This window comes from Aquarana catesbeiana, linkage group LG06 (genome assembly GCF_042186555.1).
Source record: "Aquarana catesbeiana isolate 2022-GZ linkage group LG06, ASM4218655v1, whole genome shotgun sequence".
Lineage (NCBI taxonomy): Eukaryota > Metazoa > Chordata > Amphibia > Anura > Ranidae > Aquarana > Aquarana catesbeiana.
Genome location: NC_133329.1, coordinates 401,425,439 through 401,446,907, shown reverse-complemented (window position 1 = coordinate 401,446,907; position 21,469 = coordinate 401,425,439). Strand labels below are relative to the sequence as shown.

The 21,469-nt window shown below is 42.7% G+C and overlaps 1 protein-coding gene across 1 annotated transcript in view; it reads right to left on the bottom strand.

Annotated features, from left to right (window-relative positions):
* LOC141147242 (contactin-associated protein-like 5) overlaps positions 1–21,469 on the bottom strand; it is a 585,111-nt gene that overhangs the window by 207,162 nt on the left and 356,480 nt on the right. The window contains exon 12 of the mRNA XM_073634434.1: positions 11,765–11,884. Coding sequence (XP_073490535.1) covers positions 11,765–11,884 — 120 coding nt within the window. The remainder of the gene's footprint in view (positions 1–11,764; positions 11,885–21,469) is intronic.

Here is a 21,469-nt window from a genome sequence, read left to right as displayed (position 1 = left end):
TATTAGCCAATACTTGTGTAGAGCCAGGAACCCAGAACCAGAAAGTTGGACACACCACAGCTGGCAATAGGTAGCAGAATATGTTAGCGGTGGAAGCACAGTATTACAGCCATTCTCAAATAGGGTTCCTCAAGAGGTTACTAGGGTTCTTTGAGTTTGCTGATTGACCTCCCATCTGATGGTCCCTGGATAGTCCCGGGTCCAGTGACACTTGGCTGAGCCAGCAGTATGACACCAATTATCTTTTTAGCTGTCTGGAATGGTGGCAGAGGGGGGAGGGGAAGAACATTCTTCCCTGATCACCAATGTAAGGGACATTTTTCCAACTTGACCCCCTGAGGACTTCAATTGAGCAGAGGTACCCAGAGAACTGAAAACTATTTAAATCGTTTCTTTGGGGTAAAAAGGTTGAGAATGACTTGTGTATTGAGTATTGTCACTCACCTACCCCCCGGAAAGAGGCCACAAGTAATGATGGCAACATTCTGCCTTGGATCATTGCCTTATTGGACTTCATGGCAACTATAAATATATTTTACTTTGCCCTTCAATGTTCTCCAACTTGAAACAAACTGCCTAACACCAACAAGCACTCAGAGGCATGGCTTAATTAAAGTCAACTCAAGGCAATTAAACAATACTGTCTCTATTACTCAATAAACGAACACAAATATCCACAATGTAATCTAATCGTGTGTACTAGATAGTGACCACAGATGTGTAAACACACAATATATGCAACCTGAAAAACAGAAAGGAGTGGGTATCTGATAAAACTAGAACAGCTGACAATGTTCACTGTTTATGGTATGCTGCTGCTTTAATGGAGAGGGAACTCCATCTGTATGCCGTAGATCAGAGAGGAGGGAGAAAACCAACGCTAACGTCATAGTGCAGCGTAACCGTTGGAAAACATACTAAATTCACCATTAGTTCTACTCAAAGGGCTAAAACATCAAGAATGAAGAGCACTGTGGTGGAGAAGAGAATGAGTTGAGTGGAACACTTCCAGGCACCCTGACCATGGATGTGGAGAGAGATAATGAGCAAGGTCCATATGACCGTTATATAAACAAGCCTGCTGTGGCGGCAGATGAACCACAGGAATCCTCCACTCTGACTATACTGGTCCCCAAATTTTGTCACTGCTGGACCATTAGCAGATGCAGAACACGTTTCAAGGAGACTTCCTTTTTCTCAGCTGAGAAAGAGGAAAACACCTCGAAACAGGTCCTGCATCTGCGCAAACTGTAGCAGTGACATCATATGGGGGCCAGTACAGTTGGAGCGCAGCATTCTTGCGGTTCATCTAACAATGCACCCAGCTGTTTTTTTTTGTTTTCTAGATAGCTGGACGCCACACTTGGATTTTGCATTGTTTTTCTCCCTCTGCTTTTGCCTTTCAAGCTTTCAAGTTCTCCACTTGTCACTATTTGTAAAATTAGACATTGGTGATTTGTTGAGTCGGAAGCATGCACATCAGTACAGCAATAATTGTGGAGCAATGATTGTGTCGCCCCCCCTTGCTTCCTGGAGCTTATCCCTAGCGCCCCCCATACATATACACATCTCTTTTTTAGTATAAGGTCTATTGATAATTTAAAAGAGTGACTAATACTGTTAGATGTCTCAATTTCCCAAACCCACATTTTGTTCCTAAGGGTTCCATGCACGCTATGCGTCAGTCTTTTCTATTTTGGATGTGGGAGAATTGGAAAGCAAAGCACTTCCAGCAAAACTGTAAAAATCATGCCGGTCCCAGAAAAAATTGTGTGCGTGCGTGCGTGTGTGTGTGTGTGGGGGGGGGTCCGGCCTTATTATCAGAGTGAAGGTACTGTAAGACTGACAGTAAAATATTGCAAACTACAGCCTTAGCACAACAACACTTGCACAATCCTTTGGTATCAGTCCACCAATTTCACACATATCTTTGATTTGGTGGGGTTGATTACTAAAGGAGTAGGTCATGTTTACTGCAGTAAGGGTTTTTTTTTAATGTGGCTTAGTGAAGGAAGTGAAGCTGTGCTAACTTCAATCATTCATTCACTTAACTTCACCACATTTAGAAGAGAAGTTGAGAAGTTGAGGTTTTTGGGGGTTTTTTAAAAACAGGTGATCAATGCTGCATCTGTCTCCCGCTGGCTCTAAGGCTGAGAACCGAGTGATCAAACACCGCTGATCGCTCCATTCTCGGTGCTCTGTGAGCAGAGAGCCGGTGACTATCAGTCACCGGCTCTCTGCTCTGCCAACCCCCCCCTCCGTCCCCCCTTGCTCACCGGAGCGCTGGGCTGTGGAGGGGACGTGAGCGGCTGGCTCAGGCTCCTAGCTACACAATGAGAGGCTGAGCCGAGTGCCGGTGGATCCTAACCATGGTCGCAATATTTCCCCAGCCTGGAGCGGCTCTGTAACGTCAGCTGACAGCGGGCTTTAGCCTGTTGTCGGCTGAAAATGGGTCACAGGAGTGCAGAACAAACTGAACTCCTGTGATCCATAGGAGAAGTACAGCCAAACAAGCTTTGGCTGTACTTCTCCTTTAATAAGCTAAGTGAAAGTTCACTTTGCAGACTTACTTTTTTTCTTCAACGTGAACTTGGTCTACTCCTTTAATAAATCAACCAGATGTGTAGAATACTGAAGATAATGTGTAAAGCTTGCAGACCTAGAGCTTTGACCCTTACAGATGTGAAAATACGGTAACCACCAGTTCCAACTGTCTCTGCCTCCTGGTGTAGTTGGCTCATGCAGCATGTCCTCTCTAGACCACATTACTAAAATACATAGTTAAAGCATTTGTTACCCTAAAAAAACAAAAAAATGGATCCTGTTCCCTTAAACCATGAATAACAGCACAGTGCTTGTGTTGTGTAATTTGGCCCCTTGTATCATCTAAAATACCTGGATGATCCTGCTTGGTTCTGCCCTCTCCCCGGTAAACTGACCATGGCTAAACCCTGCCACCATGGTCAGTTTACATACCTCCATCATCCGCAGCTCTCCTCTGTCCTCCTAACCCCCCCCCCCCTCCCTGCCTGTCAGCTCTGTGCCATTACCACACATTTTGGTGACCACTGGTTTCTTCATCTGGGATAGTCTGCAGAACAAAAATGAAAGGAAAAGAGCTCCTTTGTCAGCAACTCTAGGAAATGTATGAGGAGCATTGCGTGGAGAGCAGATCATGTATGCGACATAAACACCAACCAACCCTTTCAATGGGTGATGGGCAAAGAAAAACAAAAGTTGTAAGCCACCTATGCCAAGTTACATCCCCAATGATGAATGAATAAAGAATTGATATACAAAGGCACGTCATTTAGTTTGCATGCCCTTCCACACTGAAAAACATTGGACAGCATTTCTACTTGTGTAAAATCCTGGACTTTATTGCCTCCGAAGTTAATAGCAAAGCATCAGCCTATGTTTTTGCTTCAGGCTGGGTTCACACCAGTGCAATTTGGAAGTGGGTTTCCCCGCATCCAATTCGCATTTCAGGAGATTGTGACCGGCTCTCTATGGAGCTAGTTCACACATCTCCAGAGCAGCTCCGGTGCGAATTGCACAGGAGTCCTGTGTGTCTTCTGGTCCGTTTCAGGTCCGAATTCAGCTGAAAATTCGGGCTGAAATCGGACTTGAAACAGTGAATGGAGACGTCCCGGACCCCCTGCTGTGAGCTGCTCCGTTCCTCAGTGTGAACCCAGTCTCAAGGTAACGGCCACCATGCCAAACCAAAAGTACTTGCATAACATGAGGTATCAGAGCTACTGTGAAGGTCAAGAACTGTGAGAAACTGTTGGCAAGCCTTCAAAGAAAACTCAGAGGATGCCCTGCAGTTAGATTCTAATTGAATATATTGAAAACCTCAGTTCCCTGTGTTTACAACGTCATTGGTATCCAGCATGACCACACAACATAACCCATTATAATTGTATACCTGTGAATGAGACCTTGTACATCACATACAGACAGTACTGAGCTAGCTGCACTGAAAAAGATCATTATTTTTCTTTGATTTTGACTGTGGCGCCTCTTTAACATACTTGAATGGGCCAGGAGTGGTCTACACACCAAACCAAAATTACCTGAAAATGTTTCTTCCACAGAGAACATTGACATTTAATCAAATCCATGTTTCCAGATTCCATTTACACGTCTAACCCCTGAACATTTAGAAGAGCTGAATTTCCCAGCGGCTCTCACTAGCTTCATCCCCCAGGGAAAGAGTGAGAACAGCGGGGATTATAGCAGAAGAGAGTGTCTAAGGTTAATGGCCCCCCGAGGGGAGAAGAGACTCAGGGGCTTCAATTGTGGAGAGGCGCTCAGGGTATCCAGCCAGGAATTAGCATTAATTATCAGAACACAAGTGTGAAACTTTCCTTATATTACAGTGAAATGTATTACAGGTCTACATAGGAAGATACAGATATAATTTGCACCTTCAACTGCAGAAAACATATAAGCTTAAACATAAAGACGGGAAAGGTGCACAAAGGGAGGTGAACATAAAAAAAAGATGGAAAAGGCAAAAACAAATTGAAAGGAAAGGGAAGTAAAAGGATCATGGAAGGGTGGGGAAAGAAAATAAACAAGGAAAATAAGGTAAGGTAAGGAACCTGAAAAAGAGGAGAAGGAAAGGACAAGGATAACACAAAAGGAAAGCAAAGGGAATAGAGAAAAGAATAATGGGAAAAAATAAAGAAGAAACACGAAGGGAAAGTAAAAAAAGGGAAAAAAGCAACATGAAGGGTGAGGGAAAGAAAAGTAAGTAATAAAAGGGAGAAAAGTAAAGGGGAGAGACAGAAACAGAAAGGAAAAGTACAAAAGTAAAGGAAAGAAACGTGGAAGGGAAGGGGAAGGAAAGGTAAAGAATAAAGGAGAGAAGGTAAATAAAAAAGAGTAGGGAACGGAAAGGGAAAGTGCAAAGGCAAAGAAAAGGAACATGGAAGGGAACGGGAAGGAAAGGAATGGGATAAAAAGGAGAAAGGAAAATAATGAAAAAGGGAATTTAAAGGGAAAGTACAAAGACAAAGGAACGGAACATGGAAGGGAAGGAGAAGGAAAGGTAAGAAATAAAAGGGAGAAAGGAAAGGAAAGAGAGAAGGGGAAAGAAAAAGAAAGTACAAAGACAAAAGAAAGGCACATGGAAGGGAAGGAGAAGGAAAGGTAAGGAATAAAAGGGAGAAGACAAAAGGAAAGAGAGAAGGGAATGGAAAGGGAAGATGGAAAGGAAAGGAACATGGAAGGGCAGGAGAAGGAAAGGGATAAAAGGGAAAAGAATGAAAAAGGTAATGGATGGAAAGAAATGAAATATGGAAGGGAAGGTCAACGAAAGGTAAGAAATAAAAGGGAGAAGGCAAAGGAAAGAGAGAAGAGAACAGAAAGGGAAAGTGCAAAGACAAAAGAAAGGAACGTGGATGGGAAGGAGAAGGGGAGGGAAAGGTGAGGCATAAAAGGAAGAAGGAAAAGGGGGATGGAAAAGGAAAAAGAAAAACACAAAGTGTAAGGAAAAGGGCAATAAAGTAAGAAAAGCAACATGAAAGGGAATAGAAAGTAAGGGTAAAGCATGAAAGGGAGAAGGGAAATGACAGAGGAACTCAAAGGAACAGGAAACAAGATGCAACATAGGAGAGAAGGTAATGGAGGGGGAAAAAAAACGAAAGAAAGGAAAGGAACGTGGATGCTGAGTAAAAGAAAACTAACATGGAAGGGAAAGCAAAGGAATAGAGAGTAAGGAAAGGTAAGGAATAAAAGGGAGAAGACAAAGGAAAGAAAGAAGGGAATGGAAAGGAAGGATGCAAAGGCAAAAGAAAGGAACATGGAAGGGAAGGAGAAGGAAAGGGATAAAAGGGAAAAGAATGAAAAAGGTAATGAAAAGGAACGAAATATGGAAGGTCAACGAAAGGTAAGAAATAAAAGGGAGAAGGCAAAGGAAAGAGAGAAGGGAACAGAAAAGGAAAGTGCAAGGACAAAAGGAACATGGAAGGGAAGGAGAAGGGGAGGGAAAGGTAAGGAATAAAAGGAAGAAGGAAAATGGAGACGGAAAAGGAAAAAAAAACCAAAAGTTTAAGGAAAAGGGCAAAAAAGTAAGAAAAGCAGCATGAAAGGGAATGGAAAGCAAAGGTAAAGCATAAAAGGGAGAAGGGAAATGACAGGGGAACTCAAAGAAAAAGCAAGATGCAACATAGGAGAGAAGGTAATGGAGGGGAAAAAAAAACGAAAGAAAGGAAAGGATTGTGAACGCTGAGTAAAAGAAAACTAACATGGAAGGGAAAGCAAAGGAATAGAGAGTAAGGAAAGGTAAGGAATAAAAGGGAGAAGACAAAGGAAAGAAAGAAGGGTATGGAAAGGGAAGATGCAAAGGCAAAGGAAAGGAAGATGGAAGGGAAGGAATAGGAAAGGGATAAAAAGGGAAAAGAATGAAAAAGATAATAGAACGAAAGGTAAGAAATAAAAGGGAGAAGGCAAAGCAAAGAGAGAAGGGAACAGAAAGGGAAAGTGCAAAGACAAAAGGAAGGAACATGGAAGGGAAGGAGAAGCGGAGGGAAAGGTGAGGAATAAAAGGAAGAAGGGAAAAAAAAAAAACACAAAGTGTAAGGAAAAGGGCAAAAAAGTAAGAAAAGCAACATGAAAGGGAATGGAAAGCAAAGGTAAAGCATAAAAAGGAGAAGGGAAATGACAGGGGAACTCAAAGGAAAGGGAAACAAGATGCAACATGGGAGAGAAAGAAAGGAAAGGAACATGGACGTTGAGTAAAAGAAAACTAACATGGAAGGGAAAGCAAAGGAATAGAGAGTAAGGAAAGGTAAGGAATAAAAGGGAGAAGACAAAGGAAAGAGAGAAGGGAATGGAAAGGGAAGATGCAAAGGAAAGGAACATTGAAGGGAAGGAGAAAAGGGATAAAAGGGAAAAGAATGAAAAATGTCATGGAAAGGAACGAAATATGGAAGGGAAGGTCAACAAAAGGTAAGAAATAAATGGGAGAAGGCAAAGGAAAGAGAGAAGGGAACAGAAAGGGAAAGTGCAAAGACAAAAGAAAGGAACATTGAAGGGAAGGAGAAGGGGAGGGAAAGGTAAGGAGTAAAAAGAAAAGAAGAAGGAAAAGGGAGACGGAAAAGAAAAAAAAAAACTCAAAGTGTAAGGAAAAGGGCAAAAAAGTAAGAAAAGCCGCATGAATGCGAATGGAAAGCAAAGGTAAAGCATAAAAGGGAGAGGAACTCAAAGGAAAGGGAAACAGGATGCAACATAGGAGAGATGGTAATGGGGGGGGCGAAAGAAAGGAAAGGAACAAGGACGTAGAGTAGAAGAAAACTAACATGGAAGGGAAAGCAAAGGAATAGAGAGTAAGGGAAAGAAAGTGGATATGATAGAATATGAAAAAGAAAGCATGAAAGGAACAGGAAAAGAAAGATATATAGAAGGGGAAGAAATGTAAATGTAGGGAAGAGAAGGTTAGGCCATTGAAAAGAAAAGTAAAAAAAGAGGAATGGAAAAAAACAAAGGAAAGGCAAAAAGAAGGACTGGATGTTAAGGGAAACAAACAAAGGGACAGGAAAGGGGAAGGGAAAGGACCGTGGCAGGGATGAAAAAGAATGGGGAAAAAAGGATAGAAAGCAAAAAGGGGAGGGTGCCAAAGACCCTAGATTTGTATTAGTAATGAGCCCCTAGGATGCACACTAATCTGTGTAGCTTGCAGGTACATCCTTGTTTACAGAACATCTATGATATTGCTGCAGTGGCTGGCTTAGATGCTGAACAGATGAGATACTAGAAAGGCACGTCAAAGAGATTTGATTAAAATCTTACCACGCCGTGGCAATAGAGCTATCGCTGACATCCTGTACACTGCACTAGCAGAAATATCAGATCTAAAAATTGAAGAACGGAATGTCATTCCTGAATCTGACATCTTGTACTCTGCAGTAACACAGATATCAGATCCTGCAAATGAACAGCAAAGTGTCACTTCCAGATCTGACATGCAGTACAACGCACATGTAATACGATTGCAGAGAATATACGCCGCTGTATGGGATTAGAGGCCTGCCAAAGCTTTGTTTTATAGCTCTGGAAACATCTAACTCAAAGTAGAAAAGCACAAGGTCAGCTTTGTTCGGATTTATACCTGTAACAAATTGTTGTGCGTAACCACTTATTATTAATTTATTCATTTGTTTTTCTTTCATTCTTCTTATGCTTTTTCATTTGGTCTCTCCTTGTGGTCCTGTCCATCTTTTACATTTTGATTATATATTTGCTATACGCACCCTGAGCTTATATGCTAATGTTGAGATTCAGACCGCACAGACCATAGTCGCAGTTCAATTACGGGTAGACCCTGCACAAAAGAACTACACTACATGGTTTGTTTTTTTTTCCATCATACTTTATATGAGCTTGTTGGACACCCCATTCCAAAACCATGGTCAATAACCAGTTCCAGTCTGGGCCAATTCTGACATACATGTGTAGCGCTGGTAGATTTTCAATCTACCGCTGATAGGTAAATTTAGTGGGTTATCTGTTCATACATAGTCAGATTTTCCTCTGTTCCAGCTTGACTAAGTTGCATGTAGTTTCACACTATGGCTGTGGGTGTCGTTGTCACCATGGGTCGGTGTTGGAAAGGTAACACGCTGAAGCGTATGGGTGCTCCTCTGTCCCGGAGATAACTCGGTGGAGGTGGTCCTCCGAGTTGCATTCTGGGAGAGGGTATTTATGGGACAGACGCCATGTTTTGGGGTTCGTTTCGTTCCACCTGCTGGCCCTCCTGGCCGACAGGTATGTGCTAGGAGTACTACCTCGTGGTCCTCGATCCGGGAGGCCCACGTAGCTGCAGCTCCTTTTTTTATCATGATTGCGACATTATGGCGGACACATCGGACACTTTTGACACTATTTTGGGACCACTGTTATTTATACAGCGATCAGTGCTATAAAAATGCACTGATTACTGTGTAAATGTCACTGGCAGTAAAGGGGTTAACCACTCGGAGGGCGATAAAGGGGTTAAGTGTGTCCTAGGGAGTGATTCTAACTGGGGGGGGCTACCTAGGACATGACAGCGATCACTGCTCCCAATGACAGGGAGCAGTAGATCTCTGTCATTACACAAGGCAGAACGGGGAGATGCCTTGTTTACAAAGGCATCTCCCTGTTCTACCTCTCCACACCGCAATCGCGGGCCGCTGGAGAACATCGAGTTCCCACAGCGGGCACACACGTGCCCAAAAGGCGTCAAATTTAAAGGAGCGTACCTGTACGCCCATTTGCCTGCCTGTGCCATTCTGCCGACGTACATCTGTGTGCGCCGCTCGGGAAGCGGTTAAATGCTTAAATGCTAGGAAAACATACACTTTAATGAGTTTTAGTGAACACAAACACAATATAATATCCAATTTGGTAAAATACAAAGGATGATGTTATCCTGAGTAAATAGGTACCTAACATGTCACGCTTTAAAATTGCGAACGCCCGTGGAACGGCACCAAACTACAGTACCTAAAAATCTCCATAGGCGACGTTACAGCCGTTACAGGTTACCAGTTTAGAGTTACACAGGAGGTCTGCTGCTAGAATTATTGCTGTGAAGTTTGCTGCGATACCTCACGTGTGGTGTGATCGCTGTTTACATATGTATGCAGGACCTACGTGCACGTTCGCTTTTGCGGGTGAGCTTGGGAAACAGGGCACAAATTTGGGCTATTTATTTTATTTAATTATTTTTACACTGTACCTTTATTATTACCTTACCTAAATAACTTTTACCTTTATTATTTATTTATTTATTGATTTATTAAACAGCATCCTTTATGATATCATGGGCTATGACAGGTCCTTCTTTTGGAGAGATCTGGAGTCTATTAGACCCCAGATCTCTCCTCTGGCCTCCAAAGCATCTGATCAAACAGATGTAAGTACTCACAAAATTCCTGCCAGGACTTCCAATGGTCCTCCAGAATCCCTGCCTGCACTTCCAGTGGTACTCATAGAATCCCTAACAGGACTTACAATGCTACTCACTAATCAGGCTTTCAAACCGAGGCCGCCACCGGCGTCAGCGGTAAAGCGGCGCTATTGTTAGTGAGTTCACCGCTCCTTCACCGCTCCAAAGAAGCTGCTGGCAGGACTTTTTGTGGCGCCCTGCCAGTGCACCGCTCCAGTGTGAAAGCCCTCGGGCTTTCACACTGGAGTGAATGGAGCCACTTTTTTTCAGGCGCTATGCAAGCGCTATTTTTAGCGCTGTAGCACCGGAAAAACGCCGGCAGTGTGAAAGGGGTCTTAATCCCTACCAGGACTTCCAACCATACTCTCAAAATCCCTGTCAGGACTTCCAATGGTACTCACAAAATCCCTGCCAGGACCTCAAATGGTGCTCACAGAATCCCTACCTGGACTTCCAATGGTACTCACAGAATCCCTGCCTGGGCTTCCAATGGTACTCACAGAATCCCTGCCTGGACTTCCAATGGTACTCATAGAACCTCTGCCTGGACTTCCAATGGTACTCATAGAACCTCTGCCTGGACTTCCAATGGTACTCATAGAACCTCTGCTAGGACTTCCAGTTGTAGCCACAAAATCCTATCCTGGACTTCCAATGGTACTCTTAAAACCCTGGCTTGGACTTCCAATGGTACTCTTAAAACCCTGGCTTGGACTTCCAATGGTACTCGTAGAACCCTTGCCAGGACTTCCAATGGTACACAGAAAATCCCTGTCAGGACTTCCAGTAGTACTTACAAAGTCCTTTTTAGGACTTGCAATGGTAATCACAGAATCCCTGCCAGGACATCCAACAGTACTACCAGGATCTCTACCGGGATTGGCACATTTTTTAGCAAATAATCTGGATAAGAAGGGTATTTAGAGTGTAACTAAACCCACTGATTTAACTGTTTCCCCAAACAGTTATACCCAAAGCATGCCTTGAATGAATACTAGCTTAGCAGTTGCTTGTACTCTCAGCTGAACTGTCAAACCATCAAATGGCTAATGTCATAGATGCTCACAAGTGCTGAACCATGGCAACTGCAGATCAAACAGAGGCTAAGATGGCAGCTTCCTTGGCTGAAGGCTTTCACTCCACTTTAAGCTGCAGCCTTTGAAGTGAAAAGCGCTGTGTCGTATTATTAGTTAACTGAGAGCTATTCTAATACCTACCGGCCAGTTGCCTGTTTGTTGCCACCTAACCTGGCCGCTCTCTCATTCCTGCTGACCCCTGCCTTGACCTGACTAATCTCCTGCATCCCAGCTGACTTGAGCCCTGCCTGGACCTGACTACTTTCTTGTTCGCTGCCCGCCAAGACCTTTTCCTGGACCCGACTACTCTTTGGTCTATCACATCATAACGCTTCCGTCCTAGCAATCCCAATGGTGGGGTGATATGAGGGCCATGACCTGGTGCCAGTTTGCAGCAAGGAAAACCAGGAAGCACTAGGGTTTCAGGCTCATCTGCAATATCAGGAGCTCTGGTGAAGACCAATCGGCCTTGAGTGAGCCCTCGTTACCTGCTGGGGGGCACCATAGAAGAACCTGGGACCCCTGGGGCATGCCAATGTTAAAGTGGCAAACCAAAAAAAAAATAGCATACAATGAGGAGAGGGGTGTTTTATTTTCTATTTTTTTGCTTCAAGGGTAACATAAAAATAAAACACAAATCCTTTAAATTACAGCCTCGGGAGACGCCTTACAATGTGATTGGTGTTACAGAACAGTATGGTTTTCATTTACACATGCTATAAGTAAGAAAAAAAGAGGTCACACTTCTTACCAGTTATATTGCAGTAAACACGCATGGGTCCAAGAGGCCCGCTGCCATCAGAGTCAATGTAGTAATAGTCAGACGGGTAACCCTTGTGCTTGTAGGCTTCACATGACTGTTCATACAGAGCTGGAGAGGGAAATGAAATAACCATGTTTATTAACAGGACTAAAAAATGTTCTGTTGCATGTAATTCCATCCTTTCCTCATGCTTGCTTTCAGGCTGTCCTTTAAATACAATCTACCTCTTCTTATGGTTAGAATGACACATCAGGGGAACAGTACAACCAATATGGCCGTAGTGAGGAGCTACAAAAGAACTATCCCTCCCACTGACACCAACAATGGGGCTCAATTCATCCCACTGACACCAATGGTGGGGCACTTCCCCACATTAACACTAACAATGGGATACTATTCCTCCCACTAACACTATTCCTTACACTAATATCAACAATGGGGCACTATTCCTCCTACTAATACCCAGTGATGGGGCACTATTCCTCCCACTGACACCAATGATGGGGCACTTCCCCACATTAACACCAACAATGGGATACTATTCCTCCCACTAACACTATTCCTTACACTAATACCAGCAATGGGGCACTATTCCTCCCACTGACACCAATGCCGAGGCACTTTTCCATCCACTGACACCAACAATGGGGAACCATTTCTCCTACTGACATCAATGATGGGGCACTATTCCTCCCACTGATACCAGCAATGGGGCACTATTCCTCCTACTGACACCAATGATGGGGCACTATTCCTCCCACTGACACTAACAATAGGGCACTATTCCTTACACTAATATCATCAATGGGGCACTATTCCTCCTACTAATACCCAATGATTGGGCACTATTCCTCCCACAGACACCAGTGCCGGGGCACTTTTCCATCCACTGACACCAACAATGGGGAACTATTCCTCCCACTGATACCAGCAATGGGGCACTATTCCTCATACTGACACCAATGGTGGGGCACTATTCCTCCAACTGATAGGGCACTATTTCTCCCACTAACACCAACAATGGGGCACTATTTCTCCCACTGGCACCAATGATGGGGCACTAATTCTATCACTGACACCAATGATGGGGCACTATTCCTCCCACAGATACCAATGATGGGGCACTATTCCTCCCACTGATACCAATGATGGGGCACTATTCCTATCACTGACACCAATGATGGGGCACTATTCCTTACACTGATATAAGTAACAGGGCTCTATTTCTTCCACTTATACCAATAATTGGGCACTATTTATTTCACTTATATCAATGATGGGGCACTATTCCTCCCACTGATGATACTAATGATGGTCCACAGCCCCCCCCTCCTTAAACTCTGAAGGTTAGTAACCTGGCCCTTTGTTTCGAAAGTTTGGAGACTCCTGCCATACTGTAGCCAAACAAAGTTATTTGCAGTATTACAGTGTGCATTTTTTTGGCGTGTCCTCGAAAATCCTTTAATTAGTCCAGTAATAATTACCCATGCGGCAGTTAAACAAAGAACAGTTCATGCACAAAATTCAAGATGTCAAGGTGGGAGAACACAAGGCAGATGAACACTCCTGTAGTCAGAGTAATAAATGTCAACCCTTGTTGAACAAACACTTGAGAAAGTGCTGAACATCGTCAAGGACTTTGCAGCCTTTGTGCTGCGCTTTTAATGTGACACGTTTTATGGGCTTTAGAGTAACAGCTAATTAATTATTCACCGAGTTGACGAGCTGCCTGGAACTCAATTACATGATTTTTCCAAATAAACATTTTACCCTGACACAATATCATCTTTGTTCCAAAAATAAAACCACTTTGCTGCATTAGAAGCATTTCTATCAAACTATTGAGAGCCATTTTATAAAGAACTAAGTTTTTATTGTATTCTGCGGATCATTGAAAAGAAACATTTAGGAAAGTTTTAAGATAAACGTGTACATTAAAAATCCCTATAGCTCTAATTTTGGATGCCCGTTTGGAAGGTAAAATGTGCCATACGTTTTTGGGCCTGTGGCTGTAAAAGGAGCCTGTTGCTCATAGAATATCTGCCAAGACTTCCAATGGTGCTTACAGAATCCCTGGAGGACTTCCAATGGTATTTACAAAATCCCTGCCTGGACTTCCAAAGGTGCTCACAGAATCCCTGCCAGGAGTTCAAATGGTGCTCACAGAATCCCTGCCAGGAGTTCAAATGGTGCTCACAGAATCCCTGCCAGGAGTTCAAATGGTGCTCACAGAATCCCTGCCAGGAGTTCAAATGGTGCTCACGGAATCCCTGCCAGGACTTCAAATGATGCTCATGGAATTCCTGCCAGGACTTCCAATGGTACTCACAGAATCCTGCCAGAACTTCAAATGATGCTCATGGAATCCCTGTCAGGACTTCCAATAATGCTCATGGAATCCCTGCTAGGACTTCAAATGATGCCCATGAAATCCCTGCCAGGACTTCCAATAATGCTCATGGAATCCCTGTCAGGACTTCTAATGGTACTCACAGAATCCTGCCAGAACTTCAAATGATGCTCATGGAATCCCTGTCAGGACTTCCAATAATGCTCATGGAATCCGTGCCAGGACTTCAAATGATGCCCATGGAATCCCTGCCAGGACTTCCAATAATGCTCATGGAATCCCTGCCAGGACTTCAAATGATGCCCATGGAATCCCTGCCAGGACTTCCAATAATGCTCATGGAATCCCTGCCAGGACTTTAAATGATACTCATGGAATCCCTGCTAGGACTTCCAATAATGCTCATGGAATCCCTGCCAGGACTTCCAATATGCTCACGGAATCCCTGCCAGGACTTCAAATGGTGCTCATGGAATCCCTGCCAGGACTTCCAGTAATGCTCACGGAATCCCTGCCAGGACTTCCAATAATGCTCACAGAATCCCTGCCAAGACTTCAAATGATGCTCATGGAATCCCTGCCAGGACTTCCGATGGTGCTCACAGAATCCTGCCAGAACTTTCAATGGTACCCCAATGGCTCCAGTCTTTGAAGATGCCTGTTTGTTGCTGACCCAGATTGACCTGACGTATCTCTCGTTTGCCCCCTGCCAAGACCCTCACTTGTACCTTATGTAGATATTCGCCAGCACACCAAGGATCATCGATTTTGTCCAAATGGTTTTTATTCAAGAAAGAGCACATCGCAAAATGGTGTAGTGCAACGTTTCAGAGCCACACAGGACCCTTTCGCCAGACATGTCACATGCCTGACAACGTTGCACTACACCATTTTGTGATGTGATCTTTCTTGAATAAAAGCCGTTTGGACGAAATTGATGATCCTTGGTGTGCTGGCGAATATCTACATATTGTATAGGTTCCAGTATCCAGCTGGCGGTCGCTACAGCACCCAGTACCTTTAGAGCTCCTTCCAGGAACGTGTGGGATGGGAATATGGACTGCGGCCTCACCTTGACCTGGCTACTCTCTTGCTCACCGTCTCCTTAACCTTTGCTTAGACCCACACTACCCTTTTGCTTGCATTATGGCGGAGCCTCTGGAGCCTACCAGAAGTGTCCACCATAACATTTATCGAGCTCTTGCCTACTACCAAGAAAATGGTTACCAATTACCTCTCCCATTTCAAAAGATTGACGGTCGATCTGCAGGGCTGTAGCAAGTTTAGTCTTTTAGTTAAATCTTTTCCACTGATAATGGAAGACTTGCACTTGGCTTTAGTTGGCTTTTTTTTTACGTCTAAATACACCTTAGATCACCCTTTATTGCTGAAGAACCCCAAAATGTGGAACGGGATGATTAGGAGGGTGGAGGAACTAACGTGGATGTTTGAGGTGCCACCTCATCCCTGCAGAATAATAAATAGAGAGTCGGCTTTTGGTGCCATGACACTGCAGTATATACAGTAGATAGACCTGAACCTCAGAATTGTTTATGAGTGAATTTTAAATGTTTTAAATAAAGTTGTTTTTTTTTTTGTACTTTTGACAAAGTTTTTAAGAAGGTGCTATGTTGATGCTTGTTTGTATCTGGAGAGATGAAGACATTGCTGAGAGCACAGGAAGTAGAGATGGCATTTATATAACATTTACAGTGGTGGCCCTGGTGAACTTTAAAGTGAACATATGTCCAGACGATGCATGCTAAAGTAGTAACATAATCTGTACAAGCAGTAAAAGCACTTTAAAACAGGCCTTCATCCACCACTGCAGCTCAAGGCACTGTTGAGAAATTCATCTTCAAACTTCACAACACAGCCAAAGAAATCTTTGCTTTTTTTGAATACGCTCTATTGCAGCAAAATCTTGACAAGTTTGAAAGTTCCCAACGCCTCTTTGAGTATATTCTTCTAGAGACCATTGCAAGAGGTCCACTCTAAACTAACCACTAACGCAAGGGGTCACTTCCACATTGACTGCAAATATAAGGGATCATTTCTAAAAGTGACCACAAATGTAAGAAGTCAGTTCCATACTAACCGGCAATGTAAGGGATCACTTCTATATTGATCACCAATATAACAGATAACTACACTGACCACCATTCTAAAGGGTCACTTCTACTCTGAGCAACCATGAAGGAGGTCACTTCTACAATGACCATCAATGTAAGGGGGGGATGTCTACATTAACAACGAATCTAAAGCTTACTTCCACAGTGACCGCCAATATAAGGGATCACTTCTGCACAGCCACCAATGTAAGGGGGCACTTATATGCAACCACCAATGTAAGGGGTCACTTTCACATTGATCACCAATGCAAGAGGTCATGTCTACAATTGCAACCAATCTAAGTGTTACTTCCACAGTGGCCACCAATGTAAGGGGTCACTTCTACACGGCCAACAATGTAAGGGGTCACTTCTACACGGCCAACAATGTAAGGGGTCACTTCTACACAGCCACCAATGTAAGGGGTCACTTCTACACGGCCAACAATGTAAGAGGTCACTTCTACACAGCCACCAATGTAAGGGGTCACTTCTACACGGCCAACAATGTAAAAGGTCACTTTCACAATGATACAATGACAACCAATGAACAATGCTTATGCCTTGTACACACGATAGGATTTTCCGACAACAAAACCGTGGATTTTTTTCCGATGGATGTTGGCTCAAACTTGTCTTGCATACACACGGTCACACAAATGTTGTTGGAAATTCCAAACATCAAGAACGCGGTGACGTACAACACGTACGACGTGCCAAGAAAAATGAAGTTCAATAGCCAGTGCGGCTCTTCTGCATGATTCCGAGCATGCGTGGACTTTTGTGCGTCGGACTTATGTACACACGCTCGGAATTTTCGACAACAAGTTTTGTTGTCTGAAAATTTGAGAACCTGCTCTCAAACATTTGTTGGAGGAGCATACACACGGTTGGACTTTTCGACAACAAGCTTACATCCAACATTCGTTGTCAGAAAATCGTACAGGGCATAAGTGTTACTTCCACAGTGACCACCAATTTAAGTGATTACTTCTACATGGCCACCAATGTAAGGGGTCACTTTCACACTGATCACCAATGCAAGAGGTCATGTCTACAATGACAACTAATTTGAAGATCACTTCTACACTGGCCACCATTGCCAATGTGGGGAGTCACTTCTACACTGGCCACCAACGCAAGAGGTTACTTCCACATTGACAACCAATGAAGGAGGTTACTTCTACTCTCACTATCAATGTAATTGGGCATGTCTACAATAACCACCAATTTAAGTGTTACTTCCACACTGACCACCAATGCAAAGAATCACTTCTACACTGACAACCAATGAAAGGGGTCACTTCTGAACACCCGTGTAAATAATTTCCTTTTGGGATAAATAAAGTATTCTGAATCTGGATCGGAAGTATTACTTATACACTGGTCACCAATGTAAAGGCTTATTTCTACAAGGCCACCAATATAAGGGGTCACTACAGTTTTAATTGTGTGTGTTTTTTTGTTTTTTTTTGTTTTTTGGCTGTTATTTTTAAAATTAGTTTCATTTCATGATTATTAGGCATACCATATCCTTTGTTCTTTTATTTAAAACTCTCTACAGCCTACTCCTTCATGTCAATGCACCTGAAAACTATTTCTAGGGTTCCTCCATGGTAAAAAAAAAAAAAGGTTGAGAAAGGTTGTTCTAGGTGAAACACTAACACAACCTCTGCAGGCACCTAACACGACCACAACATATTCTTACACATAATTATCAGTTACTTTTTCTTTGCTGGATGTGACTGACGATCTGTATGTAGATGTCAAACATGAAGCCTATACAAAATGACTTAAGATGGTTAGTGAGCCTGAAGGGTTTGTCAAGTTAGAGAGCAGGGGACAAAATCTTATCGCAATGACAGAAAGACTGCTAAGTGGCTGCAAGAAACGTTTGGAGGTCGTGACCCCAGCCATAGGGTGTGCTAGTGAGCACAGACTGACAGGACGCCACATTCCTGCCATTGTCACATTGGAGGTTTTCCAGTCTGTTGAATGCAGTAAATGTTAACCGTACATTCAGATTTTCAGAAACACAATTTTTCGGCTTGTTCCCTGCAGAGAGTTTTTTTTTATTTATTTTTTTGTGTTGTGTGCTTCTGGCATTGTCACTCTGTCACATGAGCCTGAACAAAAAAAGATTCAGGAGATCAGCGGCACTAAGATGCAGCAAAGGATAAAAAGTATACAGTGCCTTGAAAAAGTATTCATACCCCTTGACATTTCCACATTTTGTCATGTTACAATTAAAAACGTAAATATATTTTATTGGGATTTTATGTGATAGACCAAAAATGAGTGGCACATAATTGTGAAGTGGAAGGAAAATGATTAATGGTTTTCAATTGTGTAGTGCATTTGTATGGCGCCCCCCGGAGTCAATACTTTGTAGAACCGCCTTTCTCTGCAATTACAGCTGCAAGTCTTTTTGGGGATGTCTCTACCAGCTTTGCACATCTAGAGAGGGACATTTTTGCCCATTCTTCTTCTTTGTAATATACCTCAAGCTTTGTCAGATTGGATGGAGAGCGTCTGTGAACAGCAATTTTCAAGTCTTGCCACAGATTCTCAACTGGATTTAGGTTTGGACTTTGACTGGGTTGTTCTAACACATAAATGTGGTTTGATCTAAAGGATTTCATTGTAGCTCTGGATGTATGTTTAGGGTTGTTGCCCTGCTGGAAGGTGAACCTCCGCCCCAGTCTCAAGTGTTTTATAGACTCTAACAGGTTCTTTCTTCTTCTAAGATTGTCCTGTCTTTGGCTCCATTCATTTTCCAATCAACTCTGACCAGCTTCCCTGTCTCTGCTGAAGAAAATCATCCCAACATGATGCTGCCACCACCATGTTTCACAGTGGGGATGGTGTGTTCAGGGTGATGTGCAGTGTTAGTTTTCTGCCACACATAGTGTTTTGCTTTTCGGCCAAAAAGTTCAAATTTGGTCTCATCTGACCAGAGCACCTTCTTCCACATGTTTGCTGTGTCCTCCACATGGCTTCTCACAAACTGCAAACGCGACTTCATGTGGCTTTCTTTCAACAATGTCTTTCTTCTTGCCACTCTTCCATAAAGGCCAGATTTTTGGAGTGCACGACTAATAGATTCTCCCACCTGAGCTGTGGATCTCTGCAGCTCCTCCAGAGTTACCATGGACCTCTCGGCTGCTTCTCTGATGAATGTTCTCCTTGCCCAGCCTATCAGTTTAGGTGGACGGCCATGACTTGGTAGGTTTGCAGTTGTGCCATACTCTTTCCATTTTCGGATGATGGATTGAACAGAGCTCCGTGAGAGGTTTAAATCTTGGGATATTTTTTTATAACCTAACCCTGCTTTAAACTTCTCCACAACTTTATCCCTGACCTGTCTGGTGTGTTCCTTGGCCTTCATGATGCTGTTTGTTCACTAAGCTTCTCTAAAAAACCTCTGAGGGCTTCACAGAACCACAATATTTCTACTGAGATTAAATTACACACAGGTGGACTCTATCTACTAATTAGGAGACTTCTGAAGGCAACTGGTTCCACTAGATTTTAGTTAGGGGTATCAGAGTAAAGGGGGCTGAATACAAATGCATGCCACACTTTTCAAATATTTATTTGTTAAAAAATTGAAAACCATTTATCATTTTCCTTCCACTTCACAATCATGTGCCAATTTGTGTTGGTCTATCATATAAAATCCCAATAAAATACATTTACGTTTTTGGGTGTAACATGGCAAAATGTAGAAAATTTCAAGGCACTGAATGTATGTAAGTATTCAGGTATGACTATATTTATTCTAATGTTTTCTATAATAAATACCCTGTTTCCCTGAAAATAAGACCTAGCACAAGTTTCTGGGATGGCTGTAATATAAGCCCTACCCCGGAAATAAGCCCTATTTAAAGTCCTTGTAAAATCATGTAATCTGTTCTGTAAAAAGATTATATAATGCACAGTGTGTCTCTTTGTGAAACTTTATTATTGACAATACCTTATTCACAGCATGGCTGGGTGCTCACATGACCCGCCAGAGCTCTTCTCTTCTTCTCCTGTCTGATGTCAGAAGCCCCTCCCTCTGCAGTGCTCGGAGCAGGCTGACGTCAGCTGGGATCTCGGCCTCTCCCTTTGCAGTATTCGGAGTGGGGAAGAAGAGCTCCGGCAGGTCATGTGAGCACTGTAAATAAGGTTTTCTCCACAATAAAGTTACACAAGGAGACACACTGCACATTATATAATCTTTTTACAGAACGGATTACACGATTTTACAACATCTTTAACTAAGGTTTATTTTAGGGATTACAGAATTTCACAATACTGACTCCTGAGCTGACAGGGGAAGGAACTTTTTTGTACATACCATAAATAAATAAGACATCCTCCGAGAATAAGCCCTAGTGTGTTTTCTGTAGCCAAAATTAATATAACAGCCGGTCTTTTTTGAGGGGAAACACGGTATTCATGTATGTCTGTATACTTTGAAAATAATTGTGATTTATTCCCTAACTTAAATAGGGCTCCTGAGGAAGCCAGTTAACAGCGAAACGCGTAGAGACCAGCGCCTAATTGTTTTCTGCAGTCTGGCCCAAATACAGTTACTACACTATACTATATGTACATTGAATATCATTTTAAATGTATACTTATGGGTTATGGATTTGCAGAATGAGCTTTCTTAGGGAGCTTCTTATCAATATGTAATTGCACTGAAATGTTTTTTATGGATATAGATATGTCTAAGGAGATTTTGCAAATGAATACAATTAGCTTTGAATTTTATCTTCGGAGTATTCACTTTCTTTGGGTTAAGAATGGCACCTTGAAAATGATTTTTTCCCTATTTTTGCTCTTCTTATATGTCTATGGATGTGGTGCCACGACAATTGTGTCAATCATGAATTGTGCTCCATGTTTTTCTATCTTTGTAGGGGTAATTTTTAACTACATCTTTAAAATAAAATGATTAAAAATTATTCTGTGATCTATAAGTGACTTTCTATACTTCTATGCAGGCCCATTGAAGGTGCCTAACTACTATGTAGTTACTCTCTCTTTTTGTAGCAGTTTTTGGATTGTACCTCCAGAAAAAGACATATGTGGTTTCTATATATGAGTGATTTCACCTTCCCTATATGTTTGTGGTTTTCCTTATAACAGGGGTCTCCACTGTTTCCAAACAAAGGCCCAGTTTACTGTCCTTCAGGCTTTAGGAGGGCTGGATTGTGGCTAGTGGGAGTAAAAAATACTCTG